Below are 16,686 nucleotides of genomic sequence, written 5' to 3'. Positions count from 1 at the left end.
GCAGGGATATGGATCTGAGTTTGTGTCCGAAACTTCATCTGAACGACCTCTAGATTTCCCGCCGGTTGCTTCAGGTGCCAGTCAAAATGTGAAAACCACCACAAAGGCCTTCAGTGCCGACAGAGCACTTGCGAGAACTTCAAAGAAACACAAACAGCTAAATATCGCCAGTTGGAGAAAAACAGAAATAACGTGACATTTTCCCTCCGATGAGCAGCTGTAACAACAAACCCCCAAAAAAGGGATTTGAGGCATTAAAATATACCCTTTTCTGTCTAGTTTGCAAGCTGCTTTACAGACTTTTTATCTGTATGTTAGTACACGGGAAACAGCATCCTAGCTGTGGTAAAGAAGGTGGTGTTTACTGTACACTCCTGCATGCAAAATGATGCCGACATATGAAGTTTTGAGGTCATTCCTCTTAAAGAGAAGATACATGCAGTACCAATAATGGCCACTAGAAGCATGTTCCAAGACAACTCTGATTTGACATGAAGTTGGAATTTAGTCGAATGTGTTTTCTTTTTAAAGATTAAAAAAAATCTTCCTGTGTTTTACAGGTGTCTCAACTGGATGAATAAACAAAAAGACAGCAGCAGACGAATCCTGATGTTTTGTTTCCACTTCACAATGTTCTTTAAACATCTAAAACTAAAAAATATCCAGAAGAGGAAGAGACAATTCTAGTTCATTTCAACAGTCTGACGTCAGACTTCATGTCCAAACAGAGTTTGAACAGTTCCTGGTCTGCTGAAGTGCTGCCAGATAAAACCAGGAAGGCTTTAAAGAGCTGTGCAGATTTTTGGGATACTTGACAGAAAGCCGTTTGGGGAAAATCTCAACGGAACAGTTCTTCTACAGGCCATGCCCACGTCAGCCAAACTCATCACCGGGTTGGCCACATCCGTAACTGACTCTGCCACATGGACAAAGGACATGGTCGACACCGAAACACCTCTTGTGTTCTTTGAATATGTTTCTCCTCCAACAGATCTGCTGTGGACTGACGTCTTCCCTCCGACCCGGTGGTTTCTGCTCTGGTCGCTTGTGGGTAATGTCAGTATAACATTATGGTCACCGTAGAGGACGCCGCTCTGTGATTTTCAGGGTTGCTTGTAATAAGAAGCTCTCTCATTTAACAGTTGGAGAACACGGGAGGGCTGTAAAATAAAATAAACTGTGTTTGATAAAAACTACAGTGAGGAGCGGTTTTAGGAAATCACTGAGCCATGTATTTAAATTAAAGAATGAAGGTGATTCTGAAACTGTATAATTTCATAAAGTGTCTGTAAAATAGTATTTAATAAAAGATTTAAGTAGAGAAGGATATTTTGAACAAAATATGCATTGCTCATAAAGTGGAAACTTTAGAATAGAAACCTCAAAATGATGATCTCTTGTATGAATTGTTCAACACAATAACTCAAATTCGAGGGTGAGAGCAAACCGCACGCAGAATGTTCAATTACAAAATTATACACTTTTCCTCCAAAGTCAGCAAGACCAAATACAAAAACAGGTCTCAAAGACTGATGGGATGCTCCCTGACGTGGGTTACAATGGAAATGCCTTCTGTTATGCGGCATCATGAGTGTTGGAGTTCCTTCTGGGTGGCCTGCAACATCTGCGGGGGCGTGGTCTGTCAGTCTGAATGACAACAAGCCATCTTCTCCTGCCACTCGTCAGGAAGAAGAGGAAGTCTCTCTGCCATAATCTGTCCAGACACACACGCTCCAGACATGAGGGTGACACGCTCTTCTACCTCAGAGCAGCCTGACGATGAAGCATCAGGAGGAGCTGTCTGACATCTGGGTCGTGAATCACACCACTTACTGAAAGCAGTAATCAACACCAAACAATGGCTTTAAATTACTCGACACAACTGTTTGTTTAGGGTAATCTAGAAGAAGTGTTGAGAGGGGAAACTCCTCTCTGAACGGTGGAAGAATCTGAGCTACACAGGCGTCATCGGGGAGCAAAGAGATTATAATTCCAAACAACAAGATCTAACTACCAAAATGATTCAAAATCAAACTGCTGTGTCTTCACAACATTTCTTAGAGCTTCTGCAATGTGTGCAATGGGATCACGCACTGTATGATCCTGTATTATTAGATTATAGAATTAACTTTAGGGAACAATTTGACAGTGAACATGAGAAACTCATTAACTTTTCTTCAACACCTATAATCACCGAATAGTACCACACTTTTGTTCCATAACCTAAACAACAGTACAACCAGGTAAAATTTAAGATTGGGAACATTTACAGTTCGGTAGTTTGTACATTAGGCCTGATGGCAAGAACTTTTCTTCAATAGCCATCTTCGCTATTGTTTTGAACCTCTTCAACCACAGCCTCCTCAGATCCCGAAAACATTTTCTCCACTTGAAATTTTTCTCATCAGTTATATCTGCAAACCCTTACTTGCCCTTCCATACAAGATGGAAGTACTGAAGATATGGAGTCACTGAATACAGATTAATGTGAACGTGAACTCTGCATGTTCAGAGTCACTTTAACTCAAAGTAGAGCACCCAAATTCAACGAGGAATGTGAACAACATAAATATACCGTATCTTGTCCCTTTTTAGTTTGCTAATCAAATATATGCATGCACGATAAGAAATGTAATGCGCTCTGTAAGGTACCAGAGAATGAATTCAGTGAATTCTCTCTGTCTGCAGTCTCAAACACACATGGAAAATGTGATAGTCATTATGGATCTGACAGAGTTTTGGAGCAGTTCCTCACTGTTCCTCACTCCTCACCTCTCCGATTCAACTCTTTTTTGCAAACCAGGAAGCTGTAGGTTGATCTTGGCAATGTTCACCGTAATTTTTTTCCCCCCTTTTCATTAACGTTTTGGACTGTGAATAACAGAGTTAGGAGGTTTTATTACTTATACTAAAAGAGGAGGAATAACAATCCCCAAATTCGTTGTTAAAGTGTGCCTGTGTGTTCTGCTGCCGGAGGTGTTGGAGAACTTTCAGTGTTCATGGACACATGAGACTCACAAAAGTTATCAGTTTGTATTGCAAAAGTGTGACGTGTGTTACAACACACACACACACACACACACACTGAAGGGAATATAAATGTAACATCAAATGTAGAAGCATGATCCCTGCAGAACGAAGAACTGCAGCTCGCCAAAATCGTACACAAGTCCTTTCAGGCGTTAAAGGAACGCAGGTGTCTTGGAGCGCTCTGCCATTCTTTTATTTAATTACTAAATCAATGACTCAGACCCCCTTGTTTGAACACCTCCTTAACGGATCCTAAAGAGAGGCCTTACTGAACTCCAGGAACCCTCCCCTGACATCTGCATGTGGGTCACGTCAAGGACACCGGAGTTGTTATGGTGTGTGAGGGCTGATAGGGGACTTTGCTGCTTTTCCTCTCACTCTAAAAGGTGAGTCACAAAAGTCACGGACACTCGGGATGATCACAGGCCAGGTTGAAAATAGCAGCTAAATACCAGCACATGTGTTGCCCTGGAAAAAAAAAACATCGCCGATCGACTCTTCATATCTAGCGCCCGGAGTCATGTTACCGCTGTTTCATTCAGCCTAATGAGGGCATAACAGAGAGGAGGGGGTGGAAAGTTTGGACAAAAGTTTACAGGAACTGAACTGTTAAAAATTCTCCATTGTGCTGTAGTTTCTCTACAGTTCAGTGTTGAAACATTTATTCAGATAATTTACTTAAATGAAATACCTATCTCAGCCATTGATGCTCCAATTCATCATCAATGAATACTATGTTTTTAACTCGTCCATTCACTCGTTATTCATGTATCTGCACTCTGTATTTCGTGTTTTGTATGATAGGTGCTGAACTTCATGTAACATTTTATTTCATTTGTCAAATGTTGCAGTGTTATGTGAATATGCGGCTTTTACACGAAACAAATAATAACCCGTAGCTGTGACGTCATAATGAGGTTATTAGAAGTGTAGAAGTCTGACAGGCCTACAGGCAATACTGGTGAAAAGCAATTCATTGCTGGTTTGTGTCTTTTCATATGATTTGTTGAGAAAAAACAACACCATATATAAACACAGTAATGTACACTATCAGTGTTATTATTCGAAAAACACAATGGGACCATGGCATTCTAGAGCTCATACGTTCCATGGAAGCTGTGATGTCACAGAGCACATAGAACAACACATTTCTGTTAGGAGAGCTATTATTTGAAATGTGGATGAACCGTCATAACCAACGTGCAACTAACGGTGAAATTTGTGAATTTTGGAAATTATTTCATCGATCTTTTTAACTGGAAGAATTTCAGACTCCACCTTTAAGGAAGACTGATTTCTTAGTTTAATGCAATAAATGGTAAATTGATAATGATAATGATAAAATGTTTCTTTACCTTGCCCTTACCTTTAATATGCAGGGGATCAACCTCGTGTTGGACTCTTTGCCGTGTTGCAACAAGTATTAGGAGAGGAGGGATTCGCTGCGATTCTAGATATGTTCAACCTTGAACAAGAATTTGTAAATGACGATGACATTGTTGAAGATGAAGATGCAAATGACGGTGACATTGATGAAGACTCAAACAACGATGAAAACGAGGACAATGAAGACCAGGAAGATGACAACCAAGAAGAGGACAACCACGGAAACAATGAAGACCAGGAGGATGACAACCAAGAAGAGGACAACCACGGAAACAATGAAGACCAGGAGGATGACAACCAAGAAGAGGACAACCATGACATTGTTGAAGATGAAGATGCAAATGACGGTGACATTGATGAAGACTCGAACGACGATGAAAACGAGGACAGCAATGAATACCAGGAGGATGACAACCAAGAAGAGGACAACCACGGAAACAATGAAGACCAGGAGGATGACAACCAAGAAGGGGACAACCATGGAAACAATGAAGACCAGGAGGATGACAACCAGGAAGAGGACAACCATGACATCGATGAAAACCATAACAGCCTCGACAACAATGACGGCATTATTGATAACAATAATGAAGACGCAAAAGTGGCTGGTTGTAGTGCTTGGGTTGAGGTTGGAGTCAACCAGGGGGATGACTCCTGCCTGGAGTGTCATGGAAGCGGTCAAGAGAGGACGATGGAGAGGACATTGAAGAGAGAAGCAGCAAAAAAAGCAGATGGTGGGATGAGTTTGCTGAAAGCAGCACCGACAGCACCGACTTCATCAAGGAAGCTGTAACTAGTCCAATCGAACACATTAAAGTTCCTGAAGACGATCTCCTGCCTGTTGCATCCAAGAAAAGGAAGAGAAAGGCTAACAGAGTAGAAGAGAGAAGCAGCAAAAAAAGCAGATGGTGGGATGAGTCTGCTGAAAGCAGTGCCAACAGTGACACCGACTTCAACGGTTATTACAAGAAAACTGTAAATGACCCTAACCCCGAAGAAGATCCTCTGCCTGGTCTATCCAAGAAACGGAAGAGAAAGACTAACAGAGTAGAAGAGAGAAGCAGCAAAAAAAGCAGATGGTGGGATGAGTCTGCTGAAAGCAGCACCGACAACACCGACTTCATCAAGGAAACTGCAACTAGTCCAATCGAACACATTAAAGTTCGTGAAGACGATCCTCTGCCTGGTGCATCCAAGAAAAGGAAGAGAAAGGCTAACAGAGTAGACGAGAGGAGCAGCAAGAAGTCAAGACCGTGTTATGAGTTTACAGAGAGCAACTCCGACACAGTTACTGTCACAACCGGCCACAATCTTCCTGACAGTAGTGGCAATATTGAGGTGTCTGAAGATGTAGGTGCTGCGGGAGAGACCGACAAGAAAGAGGAGGAGAAGGACCCACGTCCGGGCAGATCTAGGAAGAAGTCGAGGGAGGACGATGAAGAAGGGGATATACCTGACAGCAAACGATTAAAAGGTTAAGATGGGAACATTGCAATTCAGGCAGTACCCTGCTTGAAGTCATGTATGTAATGAAACTTTTCAGTTGCGACAATACGATACTATGGTTATTTTATGGTTATCAGCTCCCGTAGCTGTGCTACGGTGTGTAAATGTGTGTGAATGTTAGTTAGTCCTGATTGGCAGCTTGCATGGTAGCCCCTGCCAGTGTATGAATGGGTGTGAATGATATGTAGTGTGAAACTGCTTTGAGTGGGTGGTTGTCCATCACATTATAATACAATGTAAACTTAATTTAATATGCTGGTTCATTATTATTGAGAATACAAACTATTTTAGTATTTGAAACAAGAGTGTATTTTTTTAGAAACTGTGTTTCATGAAAACATGAACAAAAAACATGGAACAAGTTAACCACATCTATGTAGATAAAAGTTAGTTTTGTTACATCTTAACTTTATTTTTCATACAAACATGAAGGCCAAAGTGCTTCACATATATGTATACTGTATGTGTATATGTACTCAAAAACAAGTAGCTCAAACTTATACTTGAGGACAGCATGTGTGTAATTTTCAAGCACTGCTTTTGTCCTCCTAGGCTGCACTATCGTAAACTCAAAGAAAAAGGAAAAATGTCTGAACTCCTCTGTGATCGGCTGCCATTTCCCCCGTTGGCTGCCGTTCTTCACGGTCAGACAGTTCTGTGGGATTCCAGGTTGAAAGGATTGAAATATAACAGCGATAAGACCGCGTCTAAACGTCTGCGAGCTTGAGTAATGACGTCTGAAAAAACCGCAGTGCTAAACTAATGATTTCTTAATTGTATATGTGAGTGCATATGTTCTTGTGTCAGAAAGGTGTGTAGTTTGTGCTTCAGATAAACAGTTCCAGCTGGATCTTATACCGTTACAGCTCCCTCCTCTTTTCTTTTTCCCTTATCTCCTCACAAAGAGCTCCTCTCATGCGCCTCCAAACCCATCCATCCACTTCCTGCTCTTCTCTTACAACCGGCTGCATCTCCTCCACCCTCTCCCACTTCCTTTTCACTCCCCTTCCCATCTCCTGGGATAAAATACCCTCTCGCCCAGCGCCCCCTGCCCTTTTAGCTCATTCAGCATTTCGGTCTTATCTCTCCTCCCGTCTGTCCGGTGGTGTGAGATTCTCCCACAACCAGGTACGAGGAAATCCCTCGTCCCTGGTCTGCACATCATCTTTTTTGTTTACACCCAGGGGATTCGGTTTTAACAGCCTGCTCCAAAATCTCAGGGTGAACTTTCCTCTCCCCGCCCAGAGAAATAAGACTTAAGCCTGACATGTGAAACTGAGACGTGGAGCTGGTTTCTGTAAGCCACTGGCTGAGATCTGCATTATTTTTTTAATAATTTTCATATAATGCTTCATTGTTTCTGGATGTCTGCTTGGGAAATATAATTTGACTGCCTACAATTTTCCTGTCTCTCACTCAAGCACCTACATTTAATTCACTTTTAGCCGCCACCATAATTTCTCCATTTTCCTCTTAAGTGCTTTAAAGTGTCTTAAGCTCCCCACATCTTCTATAATCTTAAAAACCTTGTGGGTGAACGTTTCTGAGACAAATCAATCAAAAAAACGTTTTAAAGTGCCTAGGCTATAGGACTTGGAAATGACACAAGATGGCATAAAATTAAAGGAAATATATTTTTTTAATCATAGTTCAAGCATTAAAGCTAAAGTGCAGAGAAGTGACATTTTGATTCTCCAGGATCATCATCAGAGCCAAACAGAGCAACAGCAGACAGTCCTGTTTATACTGAATGGGCATAATTAGTCAACAAGCAACAGGTGTGAGGCCTTAACCACGAATAATCCACCACAGGTGTTAAAGAGGCACGGTACCTTTTGATAGGAAGAAAACATGTAGAAAGAGCATATGTGCTTGAAAATGCTTGAAAATGATTCACTTGAAATCATTCAAAAAAAATAGCACTCAAAAAGCCACTAAAAGAGAAACCCTGTGTTTTATAGTTGGTGTGCCCCTTTTTTAGCAGCTGACTTCAGAAAGTGTTTTCTCATCTACGTCTACTTTCTACAACAGGTGTTTAACCCGCTGCAGGTCAAGTACGTCTACGTCTGGAGCTCCTTTCAACACGAAAAGCCCCTACGAAGCGTTCAAACGAAACTCAAACCAGCAATGACTGATTTTTTTGTTCCACTTGGGGGCAGCAGACACAAGCTGCAAACACCATGTTGACATATTATTAAGTCGTTATGGTAAGTTGCATCTATCCAGAAGACATGAGGAACACAGGCCTTCATCTGTTTGATGGGTTTGAGTCCTTCTGATGAATGCACGTCCACTCAAGAGGGGAAATATCTAATGTAGCTTAGCAGCATTAGCAGCAAAGACAGAGGGCACAATTATCCATCCATTATCTGTAACCGCTTATCCTATTCAGGGTCGTGGGGGGTGGGGGGGGGGGGGGGGGGTGCTGGAGCCGAACTGAGCCAAGCTGACGAGAGGCACAGTAAAAAAAAAAGAGAAGTAACACATGTACTCACACACAGACATGTTTGCGAAGGCATGCTGACTGTGAAATCTTAAGGCCAAAGGAACATTTTGAAGAAGGCTTTGTACCAAAAACCACAACACAATTCCGTACAAAAGGCCAAGAAACCACAGCAAAGTGCATAAAAATCCTCATCAAACATTCTGACAAACACGCTGCCAAGTATCGAATGACAGTATATGTATTGAATGTGTCAGGGTCTGACCAAAGCTGGCTAGTAGTGTTAACACAACCATGTTTGAGTCCATGTTAACCAGGATGGATGAGGTGGTAGGTGAGGTGTCATTACGGCACCAGCTGAAGGTGGTTTGTGAAGCGATGCTCTTTGCCAGAGAAACCCTCCGGACCGAACCGAGCCCCGGCTGTGCTGACACAGCTGGTTCCAGGCACAGACACCCCAACGCCGCGCTCGGCTCCAGGAATTTTTCCGGGCCTTGCTGGAGAAACCATAACAAGTGCAGGAAATAGATTAGTGCACTCTGGGTTCCACGCCGGCCGCAAACCTCCCGAGCCCGGTCTCTCCAAAACCCACATGTGTGTGGGAACAGGAGACACAGCAGCAGAGGGAGTAAGACCCCCATCCAGACATCGGTGCAGGTCCCAGGAGGACCTGCTGCATGGAGCAATCAAGCCTCCATTATTTAATGACTGGCCCTGACTCCTACCTGCAGACCAGCATTCCTCCAGTAGAAATCAGTACAGTAATGCCATCCAGCAATGCACGACCATTTATGTAGAATATGGTGTCACTTAACTGTAAACTCACTGATTTGTGAAAAGTATATACTTTGATATTCTGACAGTTATTTATTGCCGATATGTGAGGTTCAGAGCATTACATCTTTTCACAGGGACTCTTGCAATGTACTCTCTGTTCTGCTGATTTTGCCTCAATCTGTCTTGTGTGTCTGAGGTTGCATTTATCTTCTTTTACAGAATACCCTCTGGGGAAAACTCACTTTGCCACAGTGTTCTGCATCAACATCTCCTAGGAAAGCCAATGTAATGGTTTCAAGGTTTGACAGGTGACTGCTACAACAAAAGTTAAGATATAACGTAGGCCTCGCTCCTCTCATGATGCTTGACTTGCTTGCTAACTTGCTAAAAACAAACGATTGGGATGAAAAGTTTGCTTTACTTTCAGAAAGAAACACAAGTACTCCTTTTAGTTAGTGAACCAACATGTTGTACATATAGTATATACATTATTTTTACCTTGAGAAACCTCATTATCCTAGTCAAGAAAAACCCTACCAATGTCCCAGACATTAATGCTAATACTGCTTCCATTGGGTGCTACTAGCATTTTGCTAACATACATGTATTATTGCTGGTTGTTATCCCTGATTTTCATAGTGCACGTGCCTGAACTTGTTGCATTTAACATTTAAAGTTATGCACATGTAGAGAGTAAACAACGAATACTGATAAGAGCAAAATAAAGTGAACACAAAATGGCACGTGGTTGTGTTTCAATCGGGTCAACTGACTGCAAACCATGCCACATCTTTTGTGGAGCAGTTTAAAGTTCGGGTCAATAAGATTTGAATGCAGCACCTATCCCACTGAGGTTTTCGTGGATGTACACAGGACTACAATTCCAATTGTATTTTTTATTCTTTAACAAAGAAGGGACCCAAACTTTAGAGTTCCCAGGTTTTTGTAACCGGAGGATTTCTGGTTTGACTCAGGCCAGGGGCCGACTGCTGCCTGCCAATGACCAATGATTATACCAGCTCTAAGGGGGCTGTAAGGGTTCAGCCAAAGCTCAGGTAGTTTTCTATTTTATTCTGACGGCCTTCTTATGTCAACCCCCCACTGAAAAATAAATATGTTTAAAGCTCGAGCACTGTGGAAGCAATTCCGGCCTGGCTTCAACTTGGCAGGGAGAGAGATGGGATTACCAGATGAATTCACTCTGTGAATGTACTGGTGTGTGTGTGTGTGTGTGTGTGTGTGTGTGTGTGTGTGTTGTGTAATTTCACTTGTATACAAACTAGTGGAAAAATGTGTGTCTATGTGTGTATTTGTGTAAATATACATGATGTATGCATGCCTTCTGGATGACGTTTGTGTAAAATAGAGAAACAGAAACCATTCACTTTGTTTAAAATGTGTGTGTGTGTGTGTGTGTAGGTGTGTGTGTGTGTGTGTGTATATGTGTGTGAGTTTCCTCATCTAGCTCTTTCTGAGCCACGGAAAGCTGAAAAAAATCCAAAGGTACTTTTGAGGATATTTCAACATTGTCACAAAGTGGTACTTGTACTCATGTGTTGGTATTACACATTGTACTTTCTGATGCACAAAGGCTGGAGGCAAGCCTGCGTTTGTTGGTGGGGGTGAAGAAACTGAATGAAAGCCGTGTCCGATGTTTTTCACAACTGCATTACAGCATTTTATTTCTGAAAACTGAGATAAGTGAATCAAATCCTAGAATTCAAGAGACTGGAGGAGAGTTTTGTAAAGAACTTTCTTGGAAGATCAAGCCAACCATCAGACCTTGTGGTATTTCATTGCTCCTTTATCTTTCGTAGTGCACTTTTATTAGAAAAACTTAAAGCGCACAAGCCAAACTCCCTAAATCATTCGAGCTGAAAGGACCACAGTGCTTTTGCATGCTTTAGCCAATTAACTAAAAAACATGTATTCTTTACAATACTGGAGTCCATTTTCCAAAGCATATCAGTTTTAAGACAAAGAGGCTTCACATTTTGGAATATGTATCCATGTTTTCAAACTGCAGGGTGATTTTCATTGTGTATCAGAATTAGTGGAAGTCAACGGCTTCCAGGAACAGTCAACTGTAATAGCAAAGTGTGTGAAATGTGTATCTATCTATATGCTAAGAAAAACAGAAGCCGACTGGTGTTGTATGTTAGAGGTCCGCCTCTTAGAACCAGCTAGATTTCGTGTTCTCAGTGGGGACTTTGTAACAGTTTTGACACATCACAACAATTCAAACGAATGCGATGAATTAAAGCACAACATGCAGAGAGGAAAGAACTGCTTGTGTCCCCTGCGTACTGAGATGATAGTGCTAATAGAGGAAGAATGAGGGCCTGTGATGGTCTGCACGAATGCAGCTCGATTGCACAACAAAGCCTCCAGAGTGGTGAGTCGGCCCCTCCAAACAGCTGCCGTGTCCCTCAGAGGGCCAACGGCAGAGTTCAGCAGCTCTCTCTTCCTATGCTCCTCCGAATGTCAAGAGTTCATTTGAATAAAGTTAAAAGTGAGAGCGGGATTTGGCTCCCTGCCCCCGCAGCTCTCTAATCTGATCCATGAGCGGCACTCGCACGCGCTCACAGAGAAAGACAAACAGGATGCTTCCACTCGGGTAACTCGGATAAAAGACAGCGCGTTTTAAACACAGTTTGAATTCCTCTCAGCCGGTGCTGTAATCCACCGCCTCACATCCACGCTCGTGGACCTCGGGCCGAACTGTGAGTGAATGAGTCAAACTGCAGCAACACCCTGACTACAGAGACACAGAGGCTCCTGATCCAGAATCAATGTTGAATCAACAGAACAGTGATGGAGAGCGCCGACGTCTCTGAGGAAAGTACTAATGATGTGTTTGAGTGTGTGCGTGACATAGCGTTTGCCCTTTGCTGCCAGTTCTTTCTTCTTCAACCCGAAAGCATGAATGCATGCACTTGATGGCAAACATATGGCTCACAAAACCATAACAGCAGCGAGTGGAGGAGCAGAGAAACGGACCGACCCTCTCTGCATGAAAGTAGTTGTGCTTGGTGATTATTAATGCAGACACATTTTGCATTTATGAAATAAAATGCGAAATAACAATGCAAATCGTGTGAACTTATCTGGAACGTACAAAGAAGAAAAAGGGAAGAACACAATGGAACATCTTGGATGCCACAGGGGGAAAAAACGAGCTAGAAATGCAAATTTCAACGGGTCTTTTTGCCAAAATTACAAAAAGACATACTTTTCCACTTTACAGGAAGCATTAATGGGAACTATTTGTGACAGTGAGGTGTGTGGATTACTCAGCGTAAAGTGGAGACTTTTTTTGGAAAGACATGTTGCTGTTTTATTGTATTGGAGGCAAAAATGTCAATGACAGACATCCCAAAACCTGAAAAAAACACTGGTTGCATGGCTTGATATGAGGTACGTGTTTGTAGTTTGGGTGAACTGAACATTTAAGCTTTTCATCCTTATCATTCTGGTCTTGTCTGGTTCACTACCAGCACACAAGTCCAATGTGAAAATGTCTAAAAATGGGGCCCGAATGCATCCTTTACGCCAATCACAACCCACATGATGCATGTATGAGCACACTTGCACACAAACCAAATGCATGTGAACTGTTTGCACCACAACAGAAAGATACATGTTTTCAGTTTGAGTAATGTCACATTTTTTTTGAGGTACTTGCGGCATGATTGTGTGAGTCAACGTGTTGAAGTGACTCAATTTAATTGAAGAGATTTTCTGAAACGTCTTGATCTGGTGAGCTCTGTCAGCGGTCGTCGGTTCTGTGGTGAGGTGGACCTCACAGACTGTTGGCCACATTTATGTTCAACCCAAAACCCAGCAGGACCATTAGCGACCAAACTAAATGCTCTGGCAGCCTGCTGTCTGTCCTGACAGACAATCTTTTGTGTTAACTAGCAGATTCAAGGTAAGTAACAGTAGAAAAGAGGAAAAAGCGCAAACACTACAGCGGCTTTAATCCACAATATTTTCAATATATATTTTTTCAATATTTTCAATATATAAGAGCTCCAAGTGTGTCGGCTTTTCTCTCTTCCACCTTAAGAAAAAGGACTTTTCACTCACCGAACCTCTTGTATCCAAAAGACTGTACTTCCTCCTCGTCTGCAAAGTCGTCTGTGTGACATAATCAGAAACATGACATAAGTAGGTCATATGCACACTAATCAGAGTACACTGTGTCTAAAGCAATTGGTGGGACTCTACAATCAAAATAAAACACAGAAAGAAACGCTGCAGGGCAGCGGCACAGAGCCAAGAATTCAACATGTTATCCTCGAGTACAAACATCTGAGTTTTGCAGACTGGAGGCGGCCAACAGCGCATTAGGTCGAGATAGAGGAGTATCATCTTTTGTCTGTCTGTGTGTGTGTGTGTGTGTGTGTGTGTGTGTGTGTGTGTGTGTGTGTGTGGAGATAGGAGGTCTAGAGAACTGTAAAAGCCACAGGCTGCGGTTTCTCTGGGTTGTTGACAGTAAACCCTAATTACACTCTGCTGCACTACACTGAAGACTGGAGCAGAGCAGAGAGAACATCACCGGTAATGGTAAACAGATGGGATCCAGAGGGGAGACAAGGGTTGAGCTGAGTGTGTGTTTGTTGGTGGGGGGTCAGAGGGGGTGCGAGTGGTATTTCACCTCAGTTTCTCCTGGTGAAATGAATATTGTTGTTATCGATGCCACAAATACGTTGCGTGTCAGCATAAATACAGCAGTTAATCAAGTCTGGTCATCATCACTCAAGCGGGATATTTTCTTCAGGATAATAAAGTTTTCTTGTTTCTCAAATATTAAATATTCAACAAGTAAAAGAAAACGTGGTTTGGTCTTTTATATCTTTCAATTGGATGTGACTATGTGGTGTAAGAGGGAAAAAAACTTTCTGCACGGCAGTACCGTAATGTCATCCAGATGTGAATCACGCACCACAAAGAAATACGCACCGAAATCTGGAAAGAGTGTAATCTGTGCATTTGGAAAACGCTCACGTTTGAAATAAATATCAGCTGCACGTGAAGGACAACATACCTTTCATGGCGTTTTCTAAATCGTTGAGGGTTGTAGAAGAGATGAGGACCCCTGTCACTTTCTACGCATCTCAGCATCCAGTGCAATGGTGCAAACTTGATCCACGACACGCACTAATAAAATAAATAATAAAACTATAAGTATGTCTTCATGTCTTCAGTTTAAAATCCCATCGTCTCTGTTCTCTTGCTCGCTTAGTTTCAGTGGAGTTTTAGCAGGAGTGATGTGATGTTAGCGGAGCCTGAAGGAGGAAGACGGGCAGTCTTTTTTACTACCAGTGTAAAGTTACAGAGAAAAACTAGATGCACTTCCGGTTTCAGAATTAAATCACTTTGTTGCGTAAAACACAGTATAAAAATGAACTTGTACTTTTACAACCTAATAATTCATATTCAATCTAACACTAAATATTTTGCTTTTATCTGGATTCTTCCAATCACACACTGAACTAAATGTAGAATTTGACATTTTGGGAATTAGTCGGTCATATCGTTAACCCTCTGTCGAAAATATATAGTTTTTATACTAATTGAACAAGTAAACCATAATGTGTTAATGTGTTAATGATAACCTACCTTGTTAGATGTCGTAAATGGGCCCACAGAAGACATGTTGGGCTGTCGAACAGCAACCACAAACAACATGGCTATACTGCTGATACCCGACACACCCGGACAGAAACACACACCTGTGGGCTTCTGATAGTAGAGCCGTGAGCCCATGTACAACACAATTACCTTATCAAAGTGCCATAAATGTGTTTTCAGAGTCCAGTTTCACAGTTGCTTTAGCTCTATCAAACAATGAAGACGTTTCTGACCCCCAAAACAAAGGCCGACCTTAAAAACTCTTATTCTGAAGGCTGAGCCTCATTTCCGGTGCTGTCCTACCTGCATCATCACCAGCTTCCTTTGGCCACAACCACTGACTCACTCTTTAAGTTTTTTGAAGTCATCCCAGGGACGGTCCCGTCCTCCCCTGCTGAGCTTCCCCCTGTCGGCATAGAGGAGGTGCGGACAGACCCCGGGACGTCGTGCAGCGTTGCAGTAATCCAGCCGGAGATGAGATTAAGTTACTGGGGGGTTGATGGCAATCACGTCCCCGGGTAAAGAATCTGGTACCCATTAAAGATAATTTCAAAGGTTTGAGGAGGTCGAGGGACACCGAAACGGCGACATTGCAGTGCAGTTCCTGTGTTGTTTTTTTTACATATTCACATCTCGTTTCCTGTTAGGATGAAAAATCACTTTCATATTCATATGATATTCCTTCAGGGCCATTTGGCCTCTCCGTGGTTCTCAATGATATGTTACTCATGTGGTTTGGGGTATTTTATCAATTGATTTATCACAATAACTTCACATTCCTACTTATACTACTGCAAAATGTCCATATTTTTCAAGACATATTCTATTACAGTTAAATTATTTGAACCTGGTCTAGTGCAGGCAACTTTTCAAGGGAAATTGCTAGAAATAAATCTGTATTCTCAAACAAAGACAAATAGCATAATTAAAAGTGAAGAAAGATTTCATAAAAATCGCCTTATTAATTTGATTGATGAAAACAACATTGTGGATGATGTCGACTTTTGCATTTTAGTGCTATATTATCAGTTAGTTATTATAGTTTCAGGCTTAATAATTTTACTGTCTTCCTTTTAATGTCTCATAGGAACCAAGATCGATTTGCTTTGCTGTGACACACAATATCTTTCTTAACTTTCTCACTAGATGATATAGATCTTTTAATTTGTTTACTTTTGCTACAACAATGATTTCTGTTGCATAAAATGGTCCCAAACGGCAGCCAATAGTTGACCACAATCTATCAAAATTAGACTGTAAGGTTCACCAGCGGCCATTTCCCCTTTTGACTCCTCCAGGTGCAGTGATAATTTCAACAGTTCCTGCCTCCATAATCTCTCCAGCCTGCAGATGCAGATCACTGATCAAAGGCACAAAACAGCTGCATCAGACTTCAAAGAATTTAGACAGACCCACTCTTGTGTCTGCAGGTTAGTGTCACACTGATGTGGCCCCGATGTTAATCTCTTTTACACTCGCTCAGTTCAAACCAAGTGATTTACAGGAAAAAGATAGAGATAACACCGTCCCAGCTATAAAATCATCAGAGCTTTCAAAAACATAACACAGACATTCAACCCAGATCTGTTTAGCTTCTTTCTTTGGATAACACATCCTTCAAACAGGCTCAGTAATAGCTGCAGTTTGACCCGGTCCACCACAGCTTAGACTCCAGACTCGCCTGAGATGACAAAGCGACTAATTACTTGTTTTCCTAAAGGCTTCAAAACTGTTATTTTACTGTCGGCTATAATTGGAGCAGCAGGCTGGTATTAGGGCCCAGATAGGGATCGTGGCATGCTGATAAAAAGCAGCTGAGGGTCAGGTATCTTGCAGCCTCGCTCCTGCTGGTCCTCATTCAGAGGTTGGGACCTCATTTGCTGGGTCAAGGCTTTTTGAGCAGTGGG

At 42.0% G+C, this 16,686-nt stretch overlaps 1 protein-coding gene across 1 annotated transcript in view; it reads right to left on the bottom strand.

The window, feature by feature from the left end:
- The window catches only part of LOC306712045 (collectin-12-like), a gene marked incomplete at its 5' end in the record, with an annotated part of 31,333 nt that extends 17,134 nt beyond the window's left edge, over window positions 1-14,199 (bottom strand). Inside the window, 2 exons of the mRNA XM_079181144.1 lie at window positions 13,232-13,282; window positions 14,193-14,199. Of these exons, the coding sequence (XP_079037270.1) occupies window positions 13,232-13,282; window positions 14,193-14,199 (58 nt within the window). The remainder of the gene's footprint in view (window positions 1-13,231; window positions 13,283-14,192) is intronic.
- Window positions 14,200-16,686: the final 2,487 nt, after the last annotated feature.

This window comes from Pholis gunnellus, assembly GCF_910591455.1.
Source record: "Pholis gunnellus genome assembly, chromosome: 20".
Taxonomy (NCBI): domain Eukaryota; kingdom Metazoa; phylum Chordata; class Actinopteri; order Perciformes; family Pholidae; genus Pholis; species Pholis gunnellus.
The sequence above is the reverse complement of the archived record's forward strand: the minus strand, read 5'-3'. Positions and strand labels throughout refer to the sequence as shown.